At 41.2% G+C, this 27,836-nt stretch overlaps 1 protein-coding gene across 1 annotated transcript; it reads right to left on the minus strand.

Annotated features, from left to right (window-relative positions):
- On the minus strand, positions 1-27,142 carry ctxnd1 (cortexin domain containing 1). Its single transcript, XM_027281085.1, has 2 exons — positions 26,660-27,142; positions 1-1,032 (listed from the first exon to the last, which is right to left on the minus strand). Exon 2 carries the CDS (start codon positions 961-963, stop codon positions 781-783), a length of 183 nt encoding a protein of 60 aa, XP_027136886.1. The 5' UTR covers positions 964-1,032; positions 26,660-27,142; the 3' UTR covers positions 1-780.
- Between the last annotated feature and the right edge of the window lie 694 nt (positions 27,143-27,836).

The following is a 27,836-nucleotide window of genomic DNA, read 5'->3' on the forward strand; positions in this document are numbered from 1 at the left end:
GTATACTACGGAGCTAAATGAAAAACCAAGACTACGATGAACCAGGTTGTAATAAACTTAAAGTTGAGCTAACAAGTTATACCAACAATTTACGGATGAGGATTTTGTCATGATAGGTTTCTCTCCATATGGACCAATTGTGTGTAAGCTGTAAGAACAAGCCTCAGAACTTTACAAGATTTGATAATTTGTCAGTCCAGTCTGTACAGATGTAAAGGGAAAGTGCGATCAAGGACGGGGCCCGGCTTGCCATTACTGATTGTGTTTGTTTGTCCAACAGGAATGTGTAAGGCCACCCTGGGGCTCCTGAAGACATCTCTAGGTAGATACAAAAAGCCAAGTCTATGTGCTTTACTCTGTTGTACTAGTGTCACTTCATCAATGCTCCATCAATTCTGCAGACAGAAGCTCCAAATGTTCTTTCTCCTACTACTTGCGCCATGTGTTGATAAAGATATCCTCAGAGAGATCTTTAGATCTGAGAAAGTATCAGCATGGTTCTTGGCACAACAGAACCATTTTATAATATGCATTCAAGCAAAAGACAAACTTCTTCGTCTTTTGAGAATAACTGAAAAGCTCTAAAATTCTACAACTGAAGAACATGTTTATTTGTTTAGTTCATTATTTATGAAATTTTGGAAATGAAATGCATCAGGGAGTCATCTCAAACAGAACCCCTGCCTCACTACAGAACTCTCCATCCTTGTGCTGATGTTTCATGTGTGGTTGCCTGGAGGAACACACATATATATACATGTATATGTATGCTTGAGTGTGTCAGTCATCCAGGTGCTGTTCCTCCCACGTGGAGGTGGGGATTGCGCTGTATGGGTCCATGATGACCTTTGCACAGCGGATGATCATGGCCACCAGCAGCAGGCAAAGGAAGGCGATGCAGGCCAGAGTCAGGCCCTGGTCCACGTCCACGAAGGCTGGTTCTGCAGTGCCCTCCACCTCCATGACTGCTGCTGTCTGCTGCTGCTGTCCTCGGACACGCCCGCACACCCTGCTACCATCCTGAAGACCCGACTGGAGACACGCAGAGAGGGGAAGAAGATGAACATGTTAAGTCATGTAGAGGACAGAGAATGAAGCCATGACAAAATGTCCAACATGCCGGAGGCCACATCACAGCTGTTTTTCTGTAAATCTGATAATCTCCCTCAAATGTCACTGCTGGTATCAGAGGACGTTAGAGGACTGGTAATCACTCTGCTTCCACCAGTCTGGGTTCTCGTCCCATAGCCTGAAGAAAACATGCTCCAGACCCACAATAAAAAATATGAATGTCAACTCCCCACATAGTTTCCAAGTGGTAGTCTTGTTTGCAGCACTGTCCCAAGGGCTGGATTGCTTTCTGTTTTCCTCAGACTCAGCAGCACTTTGGAAGCAAGAAGAAGAAAGAGGCATATCCACTGAAGAGATAAATTCAAATAGTCACAATTTTATATTGAATTTGGGAGCTGGCACAAGATATTATTATGATGAACGGTGTGCATTGCATAGTAACGTAGTTTAAGCAAGTACAGCAGGGGTTGGAGGAACATAAATTCAAAGGTGAGAGGACCCGAAAAACTTTGACAGCTGTGCTGACTGAAAGCTACAGTCCTGTTAACTGAGAATGAGAAACCAGAGATTTAAGAGCCTCATTATATTATTAGAATGTGTTAAGTCATAGCTGGACAAGAGAAACTTTGATAGAACTTTGGGAATAATTTCATCAAACATGAAAATTCCTGTGTCTATTAGAGGTGGATTTTTTCCCCCTAACTCTTCAAGTAGTAGTATTTTAACATCCATTCTTTTCTTTTCATCTGTTCTCACACTATGTAACTTTGGGCTCCGGGTCAGGAGAAGGGCTCAGTTTGTTACCTGTACTGTGAGCTCAGATCACAGAGGGACTGTTCGTGTTTGTACAACAGGTGTTTTGGACCACCGGGAAGAAGAAGAAGAGGACAAGTTTTTTGGGGGGAATGCTGACAGGGGAGCAGAGCAGGTGTCATGCCAGAACCAGAGCAGAGCAGAGAGGAAGGTAAGAAGAGAAAAGGACAGAGTGAGCAAGCAAGAAGCAAGAGTATATCTGTGACTGACTTTTAGTCGCACATTACATTTATACTCTCATCCCTGAAGGGTTTATTGCTGCTGTGACACAATGATCTACCAAGTTTCACTTAATTGACCATTTTACAGGCAAAAATATCTTTTGTGGGGGCGGTCAGTAGTATAGTAGCATAGTGGGTTAAGCAGCCGCCCCATGTGTGGAGGCTATAGTCCTCGCTGCAGCTGGCCCCGGTTCAAATCCTGTATCGGCCATTTACTGCGTGTCACTCCCCCTCTCTCTGCTTCCTGTCTATCTTCAGCTGTACTATCATAAAAGGCCAAAAAAATATATATTTTTTGGAGAAACCAATTGGGCGCCTCAACGTGACTCAATGGTCAATTCAGTGGACAGGGGGCGGTGCCAAATTCATGCTACTGGGGGCGTGGGCCTAGTGCAGCTGGCCTACAAACCCTGCCTTCTGGATTCCAACGACCATCTCTTTATCACCAAGGACTTCTCTTAACCTCTACACTACACTACAACTGGTTAATCAAACTTCAGGAAATTAACATTGGCATGTGATATTATTATCATATGTCATGTCTGCAGTTTTATCGAATATGGCAACCTCACTGTAGTTTAGGGCTGTCACAATATTAGATTACAGTGGTCCCTCGTTTATCGTGGGGGATACGTTCTAAAAATAACCTGCAATAAACGAAATCCGCGAAGTAAGTTTTACAATTATTCTACATGTTTTAAGGCCGTAAAACCCCTAACCACACACTTTTATACACTTTTCTCAGACAGGCATTAACATTTTCTCACATTTCTCTCTTATTTAAACGCTCTCAAACTTTCGCAGATTTAACAAAAATAAGTACAATACTGTATTAGTAAATGAAACCAAAGATCAAAACCTGTTTTCAAGGCCAAACATTTTTAAACAAATTTAATTTAACAGTCTACGAGGTTTGACACATAAGAAATTATTACCAGTAACTCACGCGTATTTTACAGTTCCTCTGACGGTGCCGAACACAATGCGTGTTCATACTGTACAGTACGCTGTAAATAAAAAAGCATGAAAAATTACACCAAAAAAAATCCACGAAACAGCGAGTCCGCGGAAAGTGAACCGCTTTATAGCGAGGGACGACTGTACACCGTTATTGTGGCCAAAAGAATTCATGATAATGATATTATCACAGCATCTACAGAAACACTGAAAGTCAAAGTCAAATTATTGTGTGTGCAAATAATAAATCACACTCAAAATATGAGCGTATATCGAAAGGCAGAAACAGTCTGTGACCCTAAAGTGTACAAAAAATTACACTGTGGAGCACAAAGTAAGAACAGAAAGAAACAGGAGATTCTTTATAGAAGAAAACCACTTCAGGTTGATGCTTACAGTCTAACAAATTAAGCCAAATTCTACTTGATAAATAAAACAGCCAACGTGCTGTGGATGCAGTAAAATATTCACTCTCTTCTAGCCTTTGGCTGGTGAAACATCAGGTGAGTGTCTCTGTGGACATGAAGAAACAGGAGATGCTCTCTGTGAGAAGCTGATCTGTTGACATAAAGAACCATCAATATTCAGGGTGCATGTAAGTGTGGAAAATCTGCAGAATGTCTTGTTGTTTCATGGTGATTTTCTCTTGACCACAGAGCTCCATAAATCCATCGTGCTGCTGCTGCACTGAGATAAGCCTGTACATTATCCTGAGTGAGGAACTGAAGGGAGGAGAGGAGGGAACAGGGGACACCTCCACTGTTGTTCTTGTTTGCTCAGTTTGCCTTCCTGCTTTGTCTTTGTCCACAGAAAATAAATAAAAATATAAAATGTAGCGATGACTGGAGAAGAGCAAAAAAGAAAATGAGAGGCTCTCTGGAGAGAATGCTGGAAATTATGAATATTCTGTTTGTGTTTATAAATCCATTATTCAATAGTCCAGGTAATGATTACAATGTTTTATGTCTTGTAGAAATTATTCATGAACCCAAATTTCTTAGACAAAGGGTAAATCATGTAAATATATGTATCTCACATCAAACTTCTGACTAGCTTTGTTGTGTTTTAAAAAGGATCAAGCTATATGAGCTTTAAAACTCAGCTGGACGCCCCTCAGGTATGTCAGGCTACCTCTCGGTGACTCAGAGCAACATTGGTAATGAATTTAGTTCCACCAGTCAATCACATTAAGTAAAAAACTGTCTCCCCACTGAGACTTAATCTTTCACTTAATTTATTTATAGTCCTTATACTAAATGGTGCACAGCTACATCATTGCTACTGGACTGTGTCTGTACATCCAACAGTGTAAGACAAGTCAAATACACAGGGAGCAGTGAAAGACGTCAACCACCAGTATGCCTGACTCATGAAGCCTCTCATAGACTTCATTTAACAAGGTCAAACAAGGATTCTCTCGTTTCAGTGCAACAAACCAAAGATGAAGAACCACTTTTCACTTCAGTGGTAAAACACGATCCAGGGGGCGATACAAAGTGACGACCCTTGGGTCTGTGATTGACAGCTGTCACTAGTTAGAGTTAACATTTCCTAATGTAATTTACTGTAGGACCTCCAAGCCAACCGACCCAATCAACCGACCCAATGACATCACATAGGACTTTGGTTACTTATTTTTATCCAGTTTTATTAACTGGTGTTAAAGTTATAAGGAGTCCATCTTGTAAAATGATGCAGTGTTTCTTTAAACATCAGTTTAAATGTCTGCAACAGGTCTAAATTACAACTCATACAAGATACACTTCCACAGGACACAGCAAATAGGTTCAACCTCAACAAGACTTGGCTTGGGAACCGGAGGGTGCCCGGTTCAAGTCCAGCATGGACCAAAAATATGGAAGGTGGACTGGTAGCTGGAGAGGTGCCAGTTCACCTCCTAGGCACAAACACTGTTTTCAAGAAATACACAACTCTACAACTGAAGAGGAAATAAACCAGGACCAGAGAATGTATTCCTGAACTTTAAATTTAGTTTCAAATATAGATGTAATATTCTAACATACTGTTTTTCTTTTGGTTTAGTACATAAACTAAACAGTTCTGAGCAAAGGGAACAAAAGTAAATCGGGAGCCAGAGCTTTCAGCTATCAAGCCGCTCTACAGTAGACCTTATAGTTGGGGCTGGCTCAGGTGACTCTTGAACCGTCCTTTAATTGTGCTGCTATAGGCCTAGGCTGCTGGGGGACTGGATGGATGTATAGATGGATGGATGGATGGATGGATGGATGGATGGATGGATGGATGGATGGATGGATGGATGGATCAAACAAGTGCAGTTCATGTCTCATGTGAAACTAAAAGTCAAAGTTTATGTAACATGTTTCCTTCAACCTAACCTAAAGTAGTTTTAGTAGTTTATTAGTGTTACCGTGACAACTAAAAGTCTTTCCTGCATATCCAGAACTCCATAATAATTCCATCCTGTGGTATGAAGTGACATTTGAAGTTTCACTGTCTCACCGGTGCTCTGCTAAAGACCTAGAAACTGAGAGGACTCTGGAGAAATGAGGATGTCATCAGGTTTAATTATATCAGATTCATTTTAGCCCTGTTCTCAAAGAAATAAAGCAGATGGGTCAGGGCACATGACGTGTAACTGGAATCCTTTAATTCCCATTAGAGAACTTTATGCTGTGACCTCGTCTTCACTGTGACCTTCCTGGTTAAGGTAAAAACTCTGTTCTATCAGCCTTTGTTTGTCTGAATGGTGACACGAACCACCACCGCTTTGACAAGTCTGCGTATGCAAACTAAGACAGACTGAGTGCCAGCACTGTTTAGAGCTAACTGGTCTGTGGCAGCTCACATCCTGAATGACTGATTTGTATGCCTGAAACCAACCTCAGCACGTCCACCTCAAACCCATTACCAAATTATACTAAAACTCCATCTTTCTTGTACCCAGATCGAGAAAAAAATGACTTTGCATGCCGTTGCAACCAGCTACTCACCTCACTCGACCTGGGCAAAGGTCTATGTCTGTGTGATCTGTATAATAATTACTTAATGTCTATTACTTCTTCCTGTTTTAGCTAATTGTATCCTGTAAACCAATCTTTCACTCATCTTTCCTTTGCAACAACCTTATTTGCCCATGTGTATCAATAGCGCCACGCCATCTGGTTGAAATAAGATTGAAATAAGTTGGTATTACTCATGCCTCTTCTCATTAAATCTCCTCATCGCTGGAAATGGAAGAGCCAGTTGGTTGTCAGCTCTCTGGGATCGGTGTTCAGACTCACACCAGGAGAGGACGCTCCAAACAGAACCTACAATCATACGGATTCTGGATTCAGTCCCTCTGTGGCAGTTTGATATTAAAACTGCATTATTATTGAGAAAACGTCCAAGCATTGTCGACATAAGAACGGGGCAGTAATGCATGCACAAGAACAAAAAGAAAAAACAGAGGAGTGATGGAGCCATTCTTGTGTCATGTGGTGATCAATGGTAATGGTTCTTCCATGGACTTCTAATTAAACTGATGAATGGGCTTTATAATGCAGTGATTCTGCTCAGATCACTAGGCAGGGACACATGGGAAGCTTCTAGTGACTTATAGGTTTGGCACTAAATGATTTTGGCTGGGTAAGGGAATAATTTTCGTCTTTGCTTGATGTATTCTGGAGTCCCTCAATACCACGTGACAGGCAAAAAGCAACTGATGGTGTTTGTATGGTGAAAGGAGTGGCCTGTGGTGATGAACTGTCTCCCTCATATATTTGTGGCTCAGGGAACAATCATCTTGTGTGTTTTGATGTGGCAGGCAAACTAATATTAGTTCAGTCAGCCGCTCATGGAATCGATTATTTAGTGAATGTAGAGTACGCGCAGCAGTGAATATTTGGCTTGGCACTGCCCGCATCAAAACACAGAGGGGAGTAACAACATTAACTTCTCCCAAGAAAATAGGAGTTTTGCAGTGACTTTGACCTTTTGTTGTTTCTCCACAAGGTTTTAGTTTGTGATACTGTGTAGAATGGCCCATTACTTCAAGGCTAAAACACTGGAAATTCTTTGAAGGGGTGAAGTTAGATGTATCCATTGTGTGATGGATCTATAGCATAGACGGTATTAAACATGGATGTAGTCTCCACGCCGTCACCCACAGGTTTCTGAAGTGCTGTTGTGAAGTTCAGTGTGGTGGCTCTGGCCATTGCCATATTCCTGCACCACCTCAAATCAAATCAAATCAAATCAGATTTTATTTGTATAGCCCAGAGTCACAAAGTACATTTTGCCTTGGAGGGCTTTACAATCTGACACCCTCTGTCCTTAGACCCTCGGTTCGAGTGAGGAAAAACTTGCCCACAAAAAACCTTTAACAGGGAAAAAAGGTGGAAGAAACCTCAGGAAGAGCCACAGAGGAGGGATCCCTCTCCCAGGACGGACAGACGTGCAATAGATGTCACGTGTACAGAACAAATCAACACAAACATATTGTACAATTACAATGACTGACAAAATGATAATGAATCACAATGACTGACAAAATGATTACAGTAGCAGTGGAACCTGTGGTAGAGATAGAGAGACACAGATGCACAGCAGCACCAAATCATAAACTAACTATAAACTGTAATGGAGATATGGTAACAATAATGACAGTAATAATATGTGTAGTGGACGTCGAGAGAGAGATAGAAAGAGGGAGAGAGAGAGGGAGTCCCCCAGCAGTCTAGTCCTATGGCAGCATAACTAAGGGATGACCTGAGCCAGCCCAAGATAACAAACAGGAAAGTCTTATGTCTACTCTTTAAAGTGTTGACCGTGTCTACCTCCTGAACCCAACGTAAACTGATGACGTGAACGACTCGTTCTGTAGCCAGCCTCAAGTGGCTGTTTGAAGCCATGTATCCTTCCTATTTCTTGACTCCACAACAGACACAGTGCTGTTGGAGGCAGTCCTGGGAGTCTCCTCCTGTTGTCATCACCACAGTTTTGAGCAAGTTCAACTCCATGTTGTTCTGACCGCATCTTTCTGTCCATAGGCAGACTCGTCACCATCCTGGACGAAGCATCATCTGTTTACCAGACAAGTCTACTGAGGTAAGGTTGGTGTAGAAGGTAAACGGCAGTATTTCCATTTTATGCTGCTGTATTTCTATTCCACTACATTTAGAGGGAAATTAGATTAGACTGAACCCAATTTAGGAACAATGACATCTGGTAAAATGACAAATTAAATGATACAATTACTATTTAGTGTACTTCCATGAAGCTTTTTCTTTTCCTCTTGTGTTTTGTTTCTCAACCAACTAAGATGTTTAGAGAAGCAGCATGTTGGATTTAGTCACATCTAGTGTAGTTGCAGATTGCAACCACCTCCAGTCCCCCTCTTGTTTCAAGCATGAAGGATAATCTACGGTGGCTATGAAGTGTGCAAACAATGACAAATATCCTATCAAGTTGGTTTGTCTCTTCTGGGCTACTGTAGAAACATGGTAGACTCCCTGGAAGAGGGCCTGCAGAATATTTAAGGTTCATTCTAAGGTGACAAAAACAGGTGATTATACACTAATGAAAACATATATGTGCATATAGTATTTCATTTCTGCCATATTCTGTAAATAAATGTGACACACTGGACCTTTAAATTCAAAATTCTACTCCAATAACTTTAAAGTAGATTGGCGAGAGCTCCACTCACTCAAGTTATAGTCACTCGGACCAGTGCTTCAAGCAATGCTGTATTTTTCCATGTAATTCAATGTGAGCGTTTGATTGTCAGGGTTATGAATTTGCTGATGCATGAATCCAAGCCAAGATGAGAATGTGAAGTAGAAAGTCAATTTGGTGGTGAAGGCGTGAGAGGAGAGACAGGCAGAGATTGAAACGGTGAAGTGAAGTGCTGCGGGATGAGATAAATACTGTCTCTCTGTGTTATCACTTAAGCTGTAATATATGGCGACATCCAAACAACAGTCCTCCTGTAATTGACTGTGGTGATTAACAAGCAGCGATCATCGTGAGGACTTTACCTCACACACACACACGTACACGTAGAGTGATAGAGTATCTTCTCTGGAAGTGGAGGGTGGAGATTGTGTCAGAAATTAAGCTTGACTTTGTTCCTTGAGACTCCAATTAAAACTCTCACTGACACCAGTACCGTGGGCAGAACTTATAATTTGGGTGGGCCATCTTACAAACATAGACAAACTAAATTTCACTTTGCAACATCTTGTATTACAAAGACAAGGATAAGAAATTATCTGTTATTGTTTAAGTGTTCATAGCACCGGCTGATTGATGCAGTGCCACTGTACCAGACCATTGTGGGGAAGTTATTCCAGTCCATCTACCTGCACCTCACTTATGGTCATGAGATTTGGGAGTGACCAAAAGAATGAAATCACGGTAAGAAGTGCCCAAAATGAGTTTCCTCTGTAGGCAGCTCGGAGCAGAGCCACTGCTCCTTGGAAAACAACTGATTAGGATGCCCACTGCCCACTGAGTACTTTATTCTTTCGTTGCAGCAGCATTATAAAATATACATAAGGAAAATATATATATGGACCCGTGCAATAACTCATAACTGTTCCAGAATGAGTCTCCTCTCTCTGCACAGAGGGAGTCATTATACAGAGTTATGGCAGTTGGTAGGAATGACCTCCTGTAGCGTTTTTTCTTACAATGGAGCTGCAGGAGTCTCCGACTGAAACTGTTCTGTTGTTTAAGCAGGAGGTCATGTAGTGAATGGGAGTTGTTGCCCATAATACTGAGCAGTTTGTGGAGCATCCTTTTTTTCCACAACCAGCTGCAGTCCCCAGCACAGAACCAGCCCTCTTGATCAGATTGTTCAGTTTTTTTGTGTCGTTGGCTCTGATGCTGCTGCCCCAACAGATGGCTGCAAAGAAGACTGCACTCGCAACAACAGACTGGTGGAACATCTGCAACATCTTGCTGCACACATTAAAAGACTGGAGCTTCCTCAGGAAGTACAGTCTGCTCTGTCCCTTCCTGTAGACAGCCTCAGTGTTGCATCTCCATTCCAGTTTGTTATCCAGGTGCTTGCCTAAGTACTTGTAGTCCTGCACCACCTCCACCTCCTCACCCATGACGGAAACTGTGCTCAGGTCAGACCTAGTCCTCCTGAAGTCCACAATCATCTCCATTGGCCACATTCAAGACAATGTGGTTGCTCCTACTCCACGCCACAAAGCAATCAACAACATCCCTGTACTAAGTCTCCCCCATCACCGATACACCCCCACAGCTGCAGAGTCATCTGAGAATTTCTGCAGGTGACAGGACTCAGAGTGATGCCCAAAGTCTGAGGTGTACAGTGTGAAGAGGAAAGGTGAGAGTACAGGACCCTGTGGTGCTCCCGTGTTGCTAACCACCCAATCAGACACACAACCCTTCAGCCTCACAAACTGTGGTCTGTCCATCAGGTTGTCAGTTACCCAGGAGATTGTGGAGCTATCCACCTGCATCACCTGCAGCTTCTCCTTCAGCAGTGTAGGCTGGATCATGTCGAAGGCACTGGAGAAATCAAAGAGCATGATCGTCACAGTGTTCCCAGCTCTATGCAGGTGAGAGAGGGCCCACTGAAGCAGGTAGATGGTCGTGTCCTCAACACCAACTGAGCGGTGGTAGACAAACTGCAGCAGGTCTAGGGAGGTGGTCACCTGAGGTCTCAGATGGGCCAAAACAAGTCTCCCCAGGACTTTCATGACATGAGACATCAAGGCAACTGGTGTGTAGTCATTGGGCACAGCTGGATGCGACTTCTTGGGTACTGGAACAAGGCAGGATGTCTTTCACACCACCGGAACCTTCTCCTGCATCAGACTCAGGTTGAATAGGTGCTGTAGAACCCCAGCTGATCTGCGCAGGCCTTCAGGACTCTGGCGCTGATACCATCCGGGCCTGTAGCTTTGTTCCTGCGTAGTCTTTCCAGTTGTCTTTCCAGCTGTCTTTTCACCTGGCTGCTGGAAACAGCCAGCCAGCCATTGTTTGGTAACGTTACACTGGTTGAACAGCCAGATAACAAGCTGGCTGAAGACATTTTGTGTGTCAGAACCAAAACAACCAATTCTGAAGGCTTTGTTGTTCGTGGTTCTTGTTCCAACAGTTCCATTTTAAAGACATTAATAAACTCACATAATGTCAAATATCTTTTTTTATCTTACATTAATTTATAGATGTTTTGTAACAAAATATATTTTAATCAAACTTGGCTGGGTGAGCCAGTGCAACCTAGGCCTATTACTGCCTATGTGTGGTTGAAACTCAATTGTAATTTGATATTGGTCTCTAGAATATGATTTTTTCCCCTGCAGAGTATTTGCTTTGTTGGAATAGCAACACACACACAAAGTGTTTTCTGTTGGAGATCTTTTTTTATTTATTTTTTTAACAATTTGAACATAGTATCATGAAAAACACATTTATACAGCTTCTCCAATAAAATATGAGGGTTGACTGTATCAAAAGCAAATTCATCATTATTCCGTACAGAGGTAACTTTGTTAGTCAAGTGAAGCAAAGCCATATAAGCTGAAACCATACTGGTGTTTGTGTGGATTGAATGAGAATCTATATGAAAAATAATCCTATTTGTATTTGATTTTTACTAATACACAACACAGAAGGGGAATGACTTTTGAAACTTTGAAATCCTCTGACACTCCAACTGTTTTCTAAGATGAAGAAAGAGAATAATAAAAAAGAAGGTTTGTTTGACGTGTGATGCAGAAATATCATCATGACCAGCTGAAGGTGTTTTTAGTTCATCTCTTATTTACTTCACAGCAGCAACAACATCAGGAGGATTAAAAGAAGAGGAACATTTCTTTGAGTTATAAAATGAAGTGGATTTAACTTCAGGAAGATAATTCAGAACCACTATTAGCCGAAATTCATTACATTTACATGTTTTAAGCTGTATCCAATCTGTTGTTAAGACATATTCCCCATCCCAAAGACATGAAGGTGGTATTTTCTCTTTGCAGCAACTGACTTATAACTATCTACAGTACATAGTTTTAATATGGTTCGACAGCTCTTACATTTTTCACTGAATTAGATGTTTTTGCAGACCTAATGGAACAAATATATTTATTTCTGTAAGATTTATAAACACAGTGGGTAAGTGGAGCATATTTGAGACATATTTTCTGTACAGTTTATTTCTTTTTCCTCAACAGCTTCAGTGAATTAACTGTAAAAACCAGAGCTTAGTCAAATGTTGGCTGTATTTCCTGATAAAAGCGCCAATTGGAAAATATTCATTGAAACTGAAGCTAATAACTTTCTAACACAACTTTTTTTATACATTATTTTCTAGTTGTATTTCATCTATTGACACAAAGAGGACTGGAATATGCAAAATGTTGCTGATTTTTTTTTCTAATCATGCAGATTCATGAATACGAAAGGAAAAAGAAAATAGAAAAAGTGATTCAGCATCTTTGTCTCTTCCATTTCTAAAGTCATCTGGCCATCCACCATGATCCGGGTTCTGCTCCAGGTTTCTGCCGCTTAAAGGAAGTTTGTCTTTGCCAATGTTTGTTGTTAATTTTATAGAACTCCAGGACTAAAGTGTTGGACCAAACAATTGACACTGCTGTCCTGGAAGAAAAGTGTAATGTTTCTTATTGTGTGATTAACATTGATCTAGAAGTCTTAAAGGCAGAACAAAAGTTTGGTACATTAATGTTTAATATTCACAAGAGCATAATATAACTTTAAAGATTGATTTTCTATGCTCTGATCAGCTTCTCATTTTGATTTATTACAGCACAGCTCTGAAAATCAATAAACTCAGCTGCTTTAAGATGGGTAACCTAACAATTTGTTACCTTTACTCACTCATAGATCTATCTGTTCTCTAAAACCTTTCTTCTATTCTATTCAGGTTGTTACAGCCACAGACAGTGTCTGATAGACGTGACCAACCATTGCAGTGCTTTGTATGCATGCCAAGTAGGACGTGTCTTCCCCAGAGTGAGATTGGTCCCATTCCACTTCTTCCTAAAGATCCTGACTGAAGCAGTAATCTGGGAGCGGGGCTGCAGTTTAAACCTCCTACTATCTTACTGGTCAATTTGACCCATTACCTGATCTTTTCCTCCGTGAAATTAGTTATTTTTCCTCGTTTAGGATCATGAGCATCGAAACACTGATTGAATGTCTGTATGGAATTTGTATATAACCATGACTGGTTGGTCTGTCAGGGTGAAGTAGCAACCTCTGTGGCTGCACAAGTGAAGTCGTAGAGGTGGCGCCAAAAACTAAATCCTCAAACGTCCACTTAAAGCTGGCTCCAGAAGTGAGTCAGTCTCCATAAGACCCCATGTTTCACAGCAGAAATAAACATGTTTACAGCCTGGTACAAAAAACAGTTTTGGTCTCTGTAGCAAATTTTCCTGTTCATGACAACTGTACTGAGGGTGAATTTATATACAACTCACCTGTTCAGATGATATTAAGACTTAAAGTTTAACTAATAAATTTAATGTGAAGCAAGTAATCTTGTTTTCTTTTCTGTTTTGAACTGATATTATGTGTTTGAGCTTTGGAAGGAAATCCCTTCAGACACACTCGGGACCTTGTTACTGTGACATGACAGTGCCGACCCACTGGCCCCCCTGTACCATGAATCACATTTCTGTTTTTATTCATATACATTTTAAATTCATATGATCTTATTTATCTATATAATTAGATTGGAGCACTATGAGGCTGTGACATTGCCTTAATGAGGCACTGGTTGCCTTTCGCAGAATAATGAAGTGATTAAACTGACTTGTGAAGTAAGAAGAAAACTGTTCTGTTCTGTGCATAACTTAATGCAGTTATAATATCATATATAGACTTTTGCATTTATCTGAGGACAGAGAAAATACACAGTTCAGCAAAACTGTTGAAGGATTTGAAGGAGCAGGAAGGTTTGTTTGGAGAAATGCAAAATGGATATCAACTGATATTATTATGTGGTTCAAAGTCTACCACAGCCGAGCTCCTTTGGGTGCTCCAGTAATCTGCTCCCTCCCCCGACTGGTTCTTTTGTGATTCACAGGGGTGAAAATTTGTGGCCAGCACTCCCATTCATCACAGCCCATGTGAAATGAGGAGGAGAGGGGGGTGGTTGCACGAGGGGGCTGAAAAGCTGAGAGGGACATATGGAAATATGCCCTCACTGACAGGAACTGATCTCTGATGGTACTGAGTTTATACAGCATGAAATACAATAACAAAAAAAACTCAATACAAACATAATTCCAATAAAAACAGAACACATCAACGATAGAGCATCAGAATGATTTGTAAGATTTCACTGATGGGATCAGAATTCAGACCCTGGCAGGTGATCGAGATAGAGACGGACTAACACCTTGCTGGTGGGTGAAGTTTGATAACTATGCCCATGAGTATGTTCCCAAACAGAAACTATTTATTCCCACTATCAATTTTTTTGGATGATTACGTCCACACGTCATAAACATGAACGTTTCATTCAGAATAAATATTAGTTCATAGTCCATCTTGCCTTCTTTACTAGGCTTTTGAGGCAAAGACAGCTCAATGAAACCTATTTGTACGTCCAACAAACTTTAATCATTTTGAATTTGCTAATAAAAACATCCAGATGGGTTAGGGTAAGGGTTAGAACATCAAGGTATGAACCCTAGGGAACTGGAACAAAGTCTGAGAATGAGGGTTTGAGTGCTGTGGGAAAATCTGAAGATCTGGTTGATCTGTTACATCCTTGAAGGAGGAAACAAACAGTACAGCAGGGGGATCTTAAAACATGTTTTAAAGATATATGTCGGCTTGGGGGTACAGTGTATATAAGAAGCAGAAGATGCATGGCGAGAGACACATCTGCTGGATTTGTCACATTCATCGACTCTTTATTGTGCTCAGCAGAGCCAGATGGGAGAAGAGATAACCCTTGAGCAGAACCGGTGTCCTTCTCCCTCTGCCCCCCCTCGTTCTCACCCCCTCTCCTGCCCGCTCTGTGTTTGATTTGCACTCCAGAGACCTTCGGATTCAGCCTTTCACACTCCCTCGTTCTTTTCTTCTACAGGCTGAACACGGCTCAAGTGGGAGCCGGGGAGGAAAATGACAAAGCCGGGCCCCATAATTCCCTCAAACGAGGCCTCAGTGTAAAGGCTACAGAACCTCAGTCTGGCACAAGTACAAAGTAGATCACAGACCGACAGGGAGGTCTGCAAGCTCAGCGGCCTCTACATGTTTCAGCTTTTGATAACTGTCACTGAAGTCATATGTACCAACCCCCACTGGAATGAATATCCATCCAGGAGCAAGCACTGATGATTTGTGCACATGCTGAGGTCGATCAGCAGAACTAACATGTGCATGCACTGAGCAGCTGTGTCTACATGTTTATAAGTGGACTATAAAAATGTACAGAAATGTGATGACTGATGTTTGGTTTGGTTTAAAAACCATCATGTTATTGGTTTTGGGTGGATCTTTGTGCATTTGAGCCAACTCAAAATGAAATATTTCCAAGGTGCCTTGCTGTGTAAAGAAGATCCTAATGGGTCAATCCTGAAAACTAAAGACTGGTCAGCCAGTGGAAGAGTCGATCTCTGAGTGAAAAGAACTCTTGGTGCTTACTGCTCATGATGTTTATATATCTGGACTTTTAGTCTCTCTTAGTCTGAATCCCAGTCTTGGCTCAGTAACGATATATCTGTTAAGAGCAGGGGTCATCCGGCCCGCCTAAACAATTGGAGTGGCCCACTAAACGATCCCAAACAATCCCTCTAAACATGGCCTATGTTTCAAAATTGCATTTTCCTATTATAAAATATCCACACTTAATGATTAAGCTTGGCATTCTAATTAAAATCTACCTTATTTATGAACTATTTACAGTACTAGCTAATTTTCATCCCCTCACACGATGGTATATTCCGACGTGACTTTGCTCGTGATCAACTTCTGCGCAGTCTGCCCGGGGGATTCAACTCGGCAGGTCAGGGACGGCCGCACGGTGCAGGAGGATCCCCTCGTGGGACCTCTCCCCGGCACTGGCTGGCCTCCGCCGGGGACATTTCCTCCGTGGCGGTGCGCCACGACCGGCTCTGGGTTGGCTTGGAAAGGCTCGGGGGAGAAGGTGGCTCACGGCTCTGGCCGCGAGCTTTACAGCGCCCTCCTGCCTGGACCTCGCCACTTCCCGGGGCCGTGGACTTAGTACTCGCTGCGTCCTCTCCGCAACTGTCGAATCGCAATTTATCGCAACTTTCACTTCCTCCCGCAACAAAATCGCAACAAAAATGTAAAAAGCACAGCAACTTTCAATTTTTTTGAAAACCTCATGCAACATCAGGGATTTTAGGCCGCAACTATTTCAAAAAAGGCTGTGAAATCCTGGTGGGACTGATATCATTACCGGTTATAGACTGACCCCGGCCCCCTATCACAGAATGGCAAGTTGATGTGGCCCGCACCGAAAAAAGTTTGGGGACCCCGCAAGTTGATGTGGCCCGCACCGAAAAAAGTTTGGGGACCCCTGGTTAAGAGGATACAGCTGAAAGGTTTACTTGTTTTTCAAGGAATCTGGGCTGTATGTGTGTGTGTGTGTGTAAGTGAGAGAGAGAGTGTATGCGGAAAAGTGCTGCTAATTAATTATTTATCTCCTAATCCTGATCCTGTGGACTGTGACGCTGATGCTTATTCTAATCCTGCAGTTTGATCTGAGAGCAGTCATCCTATAAAATCACTCTGTACACGTGTGATGCAAAAAACGAAAAAGAAAAACAAGTAATGAGTGACATCACGCTATCTATCCATCCATTATCTTATCCTCATCAGGGTCATGGGGGGGCTGCAGCCTATCCCAGCTCACTTTGGCCGAGAGGCGGGGTACACCCTGGTCAAGTCACCAGTTCATCACAGGGCACATAGAGACAAACAACCATTCACACCCACGGTCAATTTAGTCACCAGTTCACCTGTTCAGTGCATGTCTTGGACTGTGGTAGTTCCCAGAGAGACGTGGAGAACATGCAAACTCCACACAGAAAGGCCTCAGCCAAGGTTCAAACCAAGAACCTTCTTGCTAAACACCTCACCACTGTGCCACCCTCATATTACACATGCCATTATTCACATGCCATAAATCGCTATATAACAAATGAAAAAAGAGAGATAGAAAGAAAAGTTCACAAATGGTCGGAAAGATGTGGGTGGAGGAAGGTGAGGTTGGGATTCGTCCAACCGACATGCACTCGTTAGATGGTCTGATTCAAAACCTGAGCGATTTCATAGATGTGACGAGAACTTCACTTTAAGCACGCTTAAGGATTAAGAACATGACGCAGAGTCTTAACCATCATAGAATTAACAGCAGCATGTCAACAGACCCAGAGGGTTCAGGGTGTGGAGATCCAGCAGCTCCCTCTGGGCAGGTAAAAAATACATTACAGCCACCCTGTGCTCCGGGAAATGTCCCAGTTTTATCAAAAGATCTGTGTGGTGCAACAGCACAGTGGAGTTCTGCTGAGCTACTTAGACTCCTCAACCAGCAGTCTGAACAAAGGGAGGGCGGGTGCAGGGATGCAGGGGGTACCATAGCCTGGACAGTCTGCCTGTATTGTATCACTGCAGTGAAGCAGTGTGTCAAACAAATTACATAGAAAACAACAAGAACAATACAATCAAACAATATAACACTAACAGTAAAGTTTGTCCAATCTGCTTTGGCTGTGCTGAGCTTAATTATGGTTAATAAAGACATGACCAGAGAGAAACATCTCATTGTTTTTGGTCTGATCTGTGTGTGTGTGTGTGTGTATCAGATACAACCCTGCTGCTAAACACAGTGCTGTAAAATCAAGGCAAGCACCATCCTGCAGTGTTATGGGAGCATACATTCAGGTTTGTATTTACAGTACATACTGTAACTACAACTGATTTATTTAGTGTGCAACCCTGTCTCCTAGATATTACACTATTATATCACTAAAATGTTTCGTTGTGGTGGTGAACTTTATCACTGACTGGATTATGTTCAGAGGCAATATTTTTTCTCAAATAAATAATGAAGCACTAGGTGGTCGGGGTGACTGGTGGTGTAGAAAATACATAACTTTGCACCAGAGTGTCAGGTTTCCTAAATGTGACAGACTGGACCTTTAAACTAAGTGTGTAGCAGTTTGGTAACTTTACTTTCCAACTGTCTGCATTGTTACGACCATATCTCAGGGTATGAAAGAAGTAACATAAAACCAGATTTTAAGGTTAATAAACAAAGGATATTTTATTAAATGAAAGTTCAGATCGTTTTAACAAAAGGAGGTGAGGCAAAAGGGGAACAAAGGGCGAGCGAGTGCTGTCAAAAGAACAAACAAATATAACAAAAGGAGAACTCTAACAGAGCCTATGCTATTCTAACTAGAAAACCAAAACGAGAAAGAAAACCCTCACTATCTAAATCTAACGCTAAATAACAAAACACACATCGAAACAGCCCTGAACGAATGGGTCTAACAGAAATATACTCTCATGTATAATCAGTAACTATAAATTTAACTAAACCCTGCCCAGTCCCAGTAAACAAAACCTCCTCAAATTACACGAGTTAACCTATGTTGAAATTCACAAATTCAACCAACTAGGTGCTCAGGCGGCTGCAGTTTAAATGCCCGGGCCAGGGCAATTGGGCGCAGTGGATTGGCCGGCCGGGAGAGGATGCAGAGTACGTCGCACCAATCCCAATCCTCTCGGTTTCCAGGAACCAATCTGTTAACGGCCACCGCACACCTGTATTTACATACCGGGATAGACACACCCAAGAGACCTCATGGGGCGAAACGGCGGCGGCCGTAACAGCATTGACAGCAGAGCAGAGCACCATACTCATAACAAGCCTACCACCTAGAACAGCTACTATCACCACCACATAGGAGGAGGGGGTTGCATAACATGGGTGATATGGAATCCTGCAAGTCAAACCTCCGTCATCGAGAGGAAACAGGACATTTTTGTGGTAACATTTTTGCACTGTAACAACATTGATTGAACTCTGAAATGGAAAAATGTAACCTGTGTATTCACATTCACCAAAGAGGCCCTAGAATCCTAGAATAGTCCCGTTAACACAATGGGATTAATTAATCAAACCATAAAATGTTGGAATGTTGCTTTAAGATCCAGTCAGACACCAAAAAGCAACAGTGTGGCCTCAAACACAGAGGATACACACACAAATATGCATTTGTACACACACACAAACATACACATGGTAAAGCACCATGCACTGCACATACACACACACACAAAGACACGTTGAGGCGTGCAGTGTCGCTAAGCTCTCATCAGTCAGAGTGACACACACACTGACAGTGGGGTGGAAGAGTGACCAGTGGGTGTGACGTACACACTCCATCAGTTCAGCTCCACACTGTAGAAACTGTTTTCTGGGAAGCTCGATCATTTTCTGGGATGAAAAAATACTAAAGCAGAGAATGCAATAAAAAAAGAAAAGATGCCGTCACTGAGGCATTGTGATAATGTCTCTGCTTCAGTGCAAAACGTTCAGTATATTTATCAATGCAGAGTCAAACTGACTCCTGTGTTTTCACGTCTCTTCTTTAACTGATCAGCTCACACAGTGATATCTGATATCTGCATTACATTCAATGGTATTAAACAGAATTTAACATTGTCCCAGATCAGGGACTGGATCCATCTTTGGATCTTCTATATAACTTACAGTTCAACATTTGTTGACTGCCAAAAGTTTATGTCTGATCCTGGTATTGATCTTCTCATCGTGCTTTCTTATCGATCCATGTCAAATGACATTTATAATGTTATAGATGTAGTCATGTGATATTTCCAGACATTATGAGGGCACATGGATGGTCCAGAGGACTGTAAGAGATCACCTCTGCTCTTTGATAACAAATTTTAAATGTTCAGTTGTAAGTTTGTAGGTTTGATTACTGAATGACCTGTATGGCTCAGATATTGCTTGATTTCAAGCTTCACTTGATTAAATCAGTCAAATACACATAGTTAAGACTCAACTTCAAACCACAACTGTAAATATCTGACCAGACAAACACAGTCCAGATATGCAGTTTTGAGTCAGGTGTTCAGGTTGTACTCTTAACATCAACGTATGTAGGTAACTGCTGGTACAAGCTACAGCTCGATTCATTTTGAGGTTAGTTCCCATCCTGCACATGATGGAAATTTACAAGAAGATAACTGTTGAACAGTGGAGCAGAAACAAAAGCAGCTTTTGGCCACAGCTGTCCTTGGGCGAGCATTTGGAGGGCTGCAGCAATTTCTGTCCACTTTTTTTCTTTCTCAACTCGATCGTGGTACAGACACTCCACAACTGCACCAATTTCTGATTGTTTTCTACAGCCCAAAAGAACCGAGACGTTCCTGCACCTCAGATGTGTCCTGATGGTGCTAATAAGAACGCTCCCGATTGAACTTTATTATATTAATGAACCAAGTCTAAAAGTATCTGATGAAATTAAACATGTTCAGGGTATTTGCAACATCAAGATGAGAAAGTCCACCTTACACCAAACAAAATGAGTTGATGGGAGCAAGCTGCAACTATGAGCAAAGCTTTCAGGATTTTATACTGAAAACTGAAGTTTGTCTGCGACAGTGAAATCATTTGAAAAGTCATTTGGTGTAAGGCCAGCTCTCAGTTTCAGGTAATTATAGGATAGCGAGTTGTGTGGTTGTTTAAATGTCACATGAAGTCAGATACTGATAAATACCAGCAGCTCAGTACACAAAAAGAGACTATCTGATATGTACAGGTATGAAGTCTTTCAAGTAGAGAAATGCTACGAAGAACAGGAATAGAGTGAAGTCCGTCAAGTATCCGGATAATGACTCATATTCTATCTGTGCTCTAACAAGTTGGATTTGAAATGATTGAATTACTTTAAGATTTTAGACCCAACTGTGAACGTTCAGTGAATAGTTTGAGTGAATGCTTAAAAAGAACTAGTTCCTACACAAAAGCCAGCCATCATAAAAAGGTGTGATGTGATAATCAGTTGAATAAAGGGATATCAGAGCACATTTTCAAACAGCCGTGCAGTTCAGTGAAGTCTCAACCAAAGAATGTGGAACTGAAGAAATATAATAAATATACTGACAGTTTGATTTACTGCTGAAACATTGGGTTGTTTTCTCTCCTGATATATCACAGGCATTTAGAGATATTCAAACAAACTGGACTGACTTCATGCTGTGATTGTGTCTTTGTCAGTGTCTTCCAGGAACTCCTGTACCCATGCAGGCAATCATTTCTAAATAGGCCATTGATCCCAATGGACTGACACCGTGTGTTTGCCAGCACTCAACTATGATTGTCACTGATGACCGTGGACCTCCCCACACCACAGGCAAAGAAAACACCCTGACACACAGCAGGCATCCACTCTAGGTGTTGTGAAAGTCATTCACACCTCAGCAGAAGTCCAGGCTAGTAGAGACAGAGGACTTTCTCCAAGATTGCTACAACTCGGTGGCAACAATTAGAGAGTTGTTAGAGAGCAGAACCCATACAGTCTTTAGGCGGTAACATGCAGAAGTCATGTGCTTGTAACACGTCTTACCATATGATGCTGCTTCAAAGATTTAGAGAACTTTGTCCATGTTGCAAAGTGAATCACCTTGAATCATCATTGTGATACAATGGTACTTAGTCATGCAGATAATACTAGAGGTTTTGATTTTGAGATTTTTTGGCTCTGCTCATCGAGCTCTAGTGTTGTACCTGTTGTAGCCTGCATTAAATTCAAATCTCTAATGCTCGCCTACAAAGTTGTCTCCAGTACTGCACCTACCTACTTGAATGCCCTCATACAGGCATATGCTACCTCACGACCATTGTGCTCCTCCAATGGTAATCTAAACTCTTCTCATTTGTTCCCTGTTGGTGGAATACACCACACCAGTTCCTACCAGATCAGGGGCGTCCCTCTCTACCTTTAAAAAACTCTTGAAGACCCAGCTCTTCAGAGAGGACCTCCTCTCCTAGCACTACACGACAAATCTGCACCTTAAAGAATCGTCACTAGCACTTATTGCTGCACTAATGCTTGTTATGGCACTATATCTTGATTTTTACCCTTTTCTGTAAGTCGCTTTGGATAAAAGCATCTGCTAAATGACTAAATGTAAATGTAAATGTGAACATTCTGCCTCCAATAATTTACAGTAAGTCTGTCAGGGACTGGATGGCATAAAAATAGATAATACAAGCAGAAAAGACAGAAGTTGTGGTTGTTGCTCCAGAAAAGGCTGACCCTATGATCACGCAATGTATTGGGCCTCTTTCCACCACTGCCCACTGCATAATTCAGGGTTATACTGTTGTTTAAAGTCCATGTAAAGTAAGAATAGATATGTGTTCTGAGTTTGTTAGACCAGAGGAGCAAGAGTTATTAACCACCCAGCCAAATTTGAGTGATTAAAAATGTCGACAAGTGTCCTCTGAATGTGCTGAACTCGTGGGAGCAGTTAAGCAGCAATTTTTAAGTGACTGAAACGTGTCAGATGAGTTCAGAGAATGACATGACTAACTTTGAAACACATTGAGCGAGATGAGTTAATGCTCAGGGTGGCCTCAGCGTGTCATCGAGCCACCCTGAAAACTGGTGAAAAAGTCTTTTCACATGTTTTCAGCAACTATTTTCCAACGTATTTAATGTATTTTAAGAGAAATCTCACAATTGCTTTTACATACTATGATCAATTCTCATCATAGTTTGGCAGTTGAACAGATCTTGTTTTTCCACATACAAAATACTAGTAAACTGACATCTGTGGTTTCAACAGCTGACCTAAAGATGCTTTTATTACATGCACTTGTCTGCAGTCAATTCAGAATGCTGCTGCACAACTACTTAGACAAATAGACAACCCCGAATTGTTGGCTGCAAGGCGTGAGTTTATGGCAATCCGGATGGTTGAATGGCCACCGATGCAAATTCTCTTGGCAGAAAGTGCGGCCTACATTTGATTGTCAATAACTCTACATTAAATGAGCAGGAACGAGATAATATTTTAATATTCCCACCGTTGCACCAATCTTTTTTCACCATAAAACATACACCTCCTCCTTTTTTTCTTCTGTCTTCTGTTCTGTGGGATCGATGTACAGAAAAACAGTGAGATGGTTGAATGGTGCTGTCTGGTATGTTAGGATTGAGCCAAGTTATATCCATCATATCAAACATCGACCACTAAACGGATCAGATGCCAGTCGGAGCAACATTAGTTGTGACATATTGCGTCTACAAATATGATGAATTGCCTGCTACGCAGAGTCCATTTCAGCGTAAGCTAATATTTTTAATAATTTACTACCTCATTGTGAATACTCCAGCTAGAAGCACACACTGATTGGATGGTTCTAACCAGCGCCTTTCATACTGCCTTAAAATAAATATTCTTTTTTTTTCTTTACTTCTGCTGACATCATGATAGATGGTGGATATAAAATTAATTTTCACTAGAATGTTTTCTTCTCAGATTTTCTCCACACTGTCTTACATATGCCTCGTCGGCCTCCCAGTCCCTTCAACCAAGATATTAAGACTTTTAATGTTTAAGCAATTTATTGGTTGAAAGTCTTTATGTGATAAAATCTAATAGTTCAAGTAGAAGTCTGAGATTTGCTTCTGGGAAAGGTTTACAGTCTGACTTCTTTCTTTGCAGTCATACAGCACATATTCACAACAACGTCATACATATGTTGAAACGTTGGATAAACAATGTTAATCATGTTAATACCATGATTTCCAGGGAGGTTTGAGACTAGTCAACACACTGTGTTAAAGTCAGAGAAGACAAAGTGGACTACGGTAAGAATCGTCAGAAATTTAGCATGTGGATTTGTTGAGGTACTTAGTGACAATGACAAAGGACAATGTGGAGATCCTCTGAAACAACGAGTCAAACACAGGGCGCTTCTGGATGAATGCAACTCAGGCTGTTGCCTATTGCTGTGATATGAACATTGCTAGAACAAAGTTTTTTAATATATCCAACTAATTATGCTTTCCAGTTTAGGTAACAGCGTGACATATCTCAGGAGCTATGGACTTAATTTCCCCCTAAATTTGCTGGGATGATACATGATCACAGAGGATAGACCTTTGCCATTTTGGATTTCAGGAGATGAACTATAGCATCAGCCTCAGACCTAAAAGTCGACATGCGCACACAGGATATTTAATCTGTTTTCATTTGTGTAAAATGAGGAACTTTGATGTTTTTGTGACCTTAATATGAGTCTAAAGTTTGTTTTTCCTTGAGGCTAGGGGGTTGTTATACACAACAACATTGCTTGATGCCACTAAATCCTACACACTGCCTTTAAGAAGATGTAATGAACTAGAGGCTGCCAGTGTGGCTTTACCAAAGGTGAATTTAAGCAAACAGATACCATACACTAGCAATCAAATGTATTGGTTTATCTTTAATACATGTTTTTTTTAGCCAAACCTCACGTTCTCACGTCAACATCTACATCGTAGTGACAAGTCATAGTCCACACCTCTTATTGGTTTGTGCTGTGAAAGAAAGTGGAAAAGTACGAAGGTAGGAGAATAAGCAACAGATAACAGAAAACAGAAAGTCCCCGCTCTTCACTCATCTAACTCTTCTGCTGAAGCTCAGCATGTTTCCTTTTCAAAAAGGTTTGAATGAAGCAGATAATGTAGCAGGCAGTGTAAAAGCATATTTAATGATACTGCATAGAGATGAAAACTAAAGTGCAGACACTGCAATGATAAAACCGTTCTATTCAAACTTTGTCATTCACAATGGGCTGTCATCTTTTTCTCTAGAGTACGACAAACTTCCTGGACGGCTGTACTGGAAGTCTGTCGTACCCTAGTCCATGCGTCCATTGTCTGAATCTGTCTGATGCTGGAATGACATTAATAAGATACATGAAACATAAATAGAATGTAATTCACACTCAGGCATCAGCTCTGCATGAAAAAACACAGCAGCCAGTCACACAGTGGGGGTGCCGACACAAAAACATCATCATCTGGCAAAGAAGTTCAAACTTCCAGCAAAGCAGTGAGCACACTGTACTGGTAGATAACTTTGCAACGAGAATGCTGTATTTCTGTTTTGTGATCGCTGTGACTGCTTTTATTGTTTTGGTGCTGTTTAAACAGTATAATATGTAATGTTTCAACATTAAAATGGATTAAAATGAATAAAATGAAATTAATGGACCTGTCTTACATATTTTGTTGTGTTGTGTACTTTATATTATCCCAAATGTTCCAAACCCAGAAAAAGCACTTTTTTTTCAAATAACACAGAATAATTGTCCATGTATATGTACATGATTCAAGTCACGTCAAATAGATTTTGGTTGTTTACCAATGAAGACAACTCCCATGATCCCATGCTACTTCATTAAACTACATATTTTGTTATTGTTTTGTGTGAGAGAAGCTCTTGTGGCAGAAATAACATTACTAAACAACTCGATATCCTAATTCATATTTTGCATTAACACAGCCTCCTGCCTTGTTTTTGGTCTGAGAAGCAAAGCAGAGTCAGTGCAGTCTTCATATATAATATATAAGAACAAGCTAGGTGTATCATTTGTACTCAATACTTTTTTTTTGTTTGTTAGTTTTTTTCTGGAGACTGTTTTCCCAGGAAAAATGACAACATTGCTCATTTGTTCAAAACCACTGTTCACGTTCACAAAGGCCTCTAGTGGCCATGAGAACTTATGACTGCTATTTGAAGCAAAGGGGGAAGTGACACGGCTTTGTTATTAGTTCTACAAAACCTCTTAGGAACAGCCTTCACTTACTAGACTTTGTTCCTAAAACATAACTGACCCTCACACCATGTGTATGAGCATTCAGAAGTTAAAGAGCCTGGTAGTTTTCTCTGGTATTGGTGGAGACCAAACTGGAGCAAAATGGACAACATAAATACATCAGGTGGACACAAATGAATGCTAAATGTGTCAGTGTTGTGTTTGTTCCACTGTCACCAAATGGGACAATAATAATGCAGTAATTAAAATAATATTAACAAATGTATGCAGTTTTAAGCATATTGGACGGCAAGAGAAAAGATTTTGACATCATACTAACTCTAAATGAATGTAAAACATCCTTTGTTGTTATTATGCTAATTCAATATGTATTATAAACATATACACTATATACAAGAATATCATGTGTTTCTGATCTCCCTGTGAACATCAGCAGAAAGTTGCTCTCCAACATAAGAACGTCTCACTGATCCAGTCCAGGATTTAACAGTCAGAAGATTACAGTCACAGTTAGTAGTTACACTGTTACTTCCACACTCAGAGGCACAAATCGAATAACCTCAAAGCCCATCTGAACATGATACACACAATGTCAAAGCCTCTTATGTATCTGCTAGAAAATCCTCACACAGCCACTGGAGAACATCAGTGACTGTAATCATCATCCAGCCACAGCCTGTATCACAACATGCACAGACATATAGAGAACTGTTGCCTGTGCAGTGCAGAGAAAGAAAGAAAGAAACAAAGAAAGAAAGCATGAAAGATGAATCTGAGGGCTTCTTACCTGCTTCCCTCACATCCTGCACGGCAGATGAAGGTAGGACGGCTCCCGGTCCGCACTGAGGAACCACTGCGAACGAGAGAGAGGCAGGTGAGGAGTTGAGGGAGGGTGGCAAGTTAATGGAATGACTGGATATGGGGAGGGCAGATGGCAAGAAGGGGGCAGATGGATGAAGAGTGGAGGGGGAAGAGTCAGTGGTAGCTGCTGCATCCCCCTCTCTCTGCATACTGAGCCCCACAAACAGAGTGGAGCAGAGCGCCGCACACATCCCTGCTCCTGCTCCCTGTGTCTGCGTGCAGCTGCACGTTTGTGTTCACAAGAAAGATGCAGCAAGTGTGCACGGCATCATATCTGCTCCACTGCCAACTGAGGCTGTGAGATACCTCAGTGAGAGGTGTGTGTAGTCTTGTAGAGATAACCACGATCCCATGTTGTGCATCTGTACTTCTCTAAGGAGGTATTTGGAATCCCTGCATTAAAGGATAAATATGGCAATATTTTATGTTTTTCTTCTTGTTGACACCTCCCATAAAAAAAAATGTCAAAACCAGCAATTTGTTTATCTGGAGCCTGATCTTGTTTCTCTGTCTCCACTACTGTCCAAAATCGGTTAAATTCACATCAGTGACACATCATGTTTGCACTTCATCACCATGAACACATTGTGTTTGGACTCAATCCCACATATGCCATCCTACTGCCTTGAAGTACTCACTGGACTCACATGTGTGCTAATTCGCTGCTGAAAATAGTCCCTTTTGTTAAAGTAGTCTTTGCTTTATGTAATTATTTAACTACATATTTGTTACCCATTTTTAAAGATTTTTTTTTTAGCAGGAATCTGAAGATGAATGGGATGAGCTGAGAGTCACGGGTAGGCTAGAGTATGACAGTATGGATCTAAAGCACAACACAAAGAACAAAAATAAGAATACTGTACATCAAACATAAATAGAAAATCTGAAGTGTAGTGTTTAGAAATTACAATAAGAAGTATGTAATAAAAACATGAATATAAAGTACTTTATTTGATAGTTAATAGACCATTTACTAATGCTGTACAGATACATGTATGCCATTTATAAACCATTTACTAATGCTGTACAGATACATGTATGCCATTTATAAGAACAACCACAAGGCTCTTTAATTCTTCTGAAAATCCACATGTATTACACAA

This window comes from Larimichthys crocea, chromosome VIII, assembly GCF_000972845.2.
Source record: "Larimichthys crocea isolate SSNF chromosome VIII, L_crocea_2.0, whole genome shotgun sequence".
Classification (NCBI taxonomy): Eukaryota; Metazoa; Chordata; class Actinopteri; family Sciaenidae; genus Larimichthys; species Larimichthys crocea.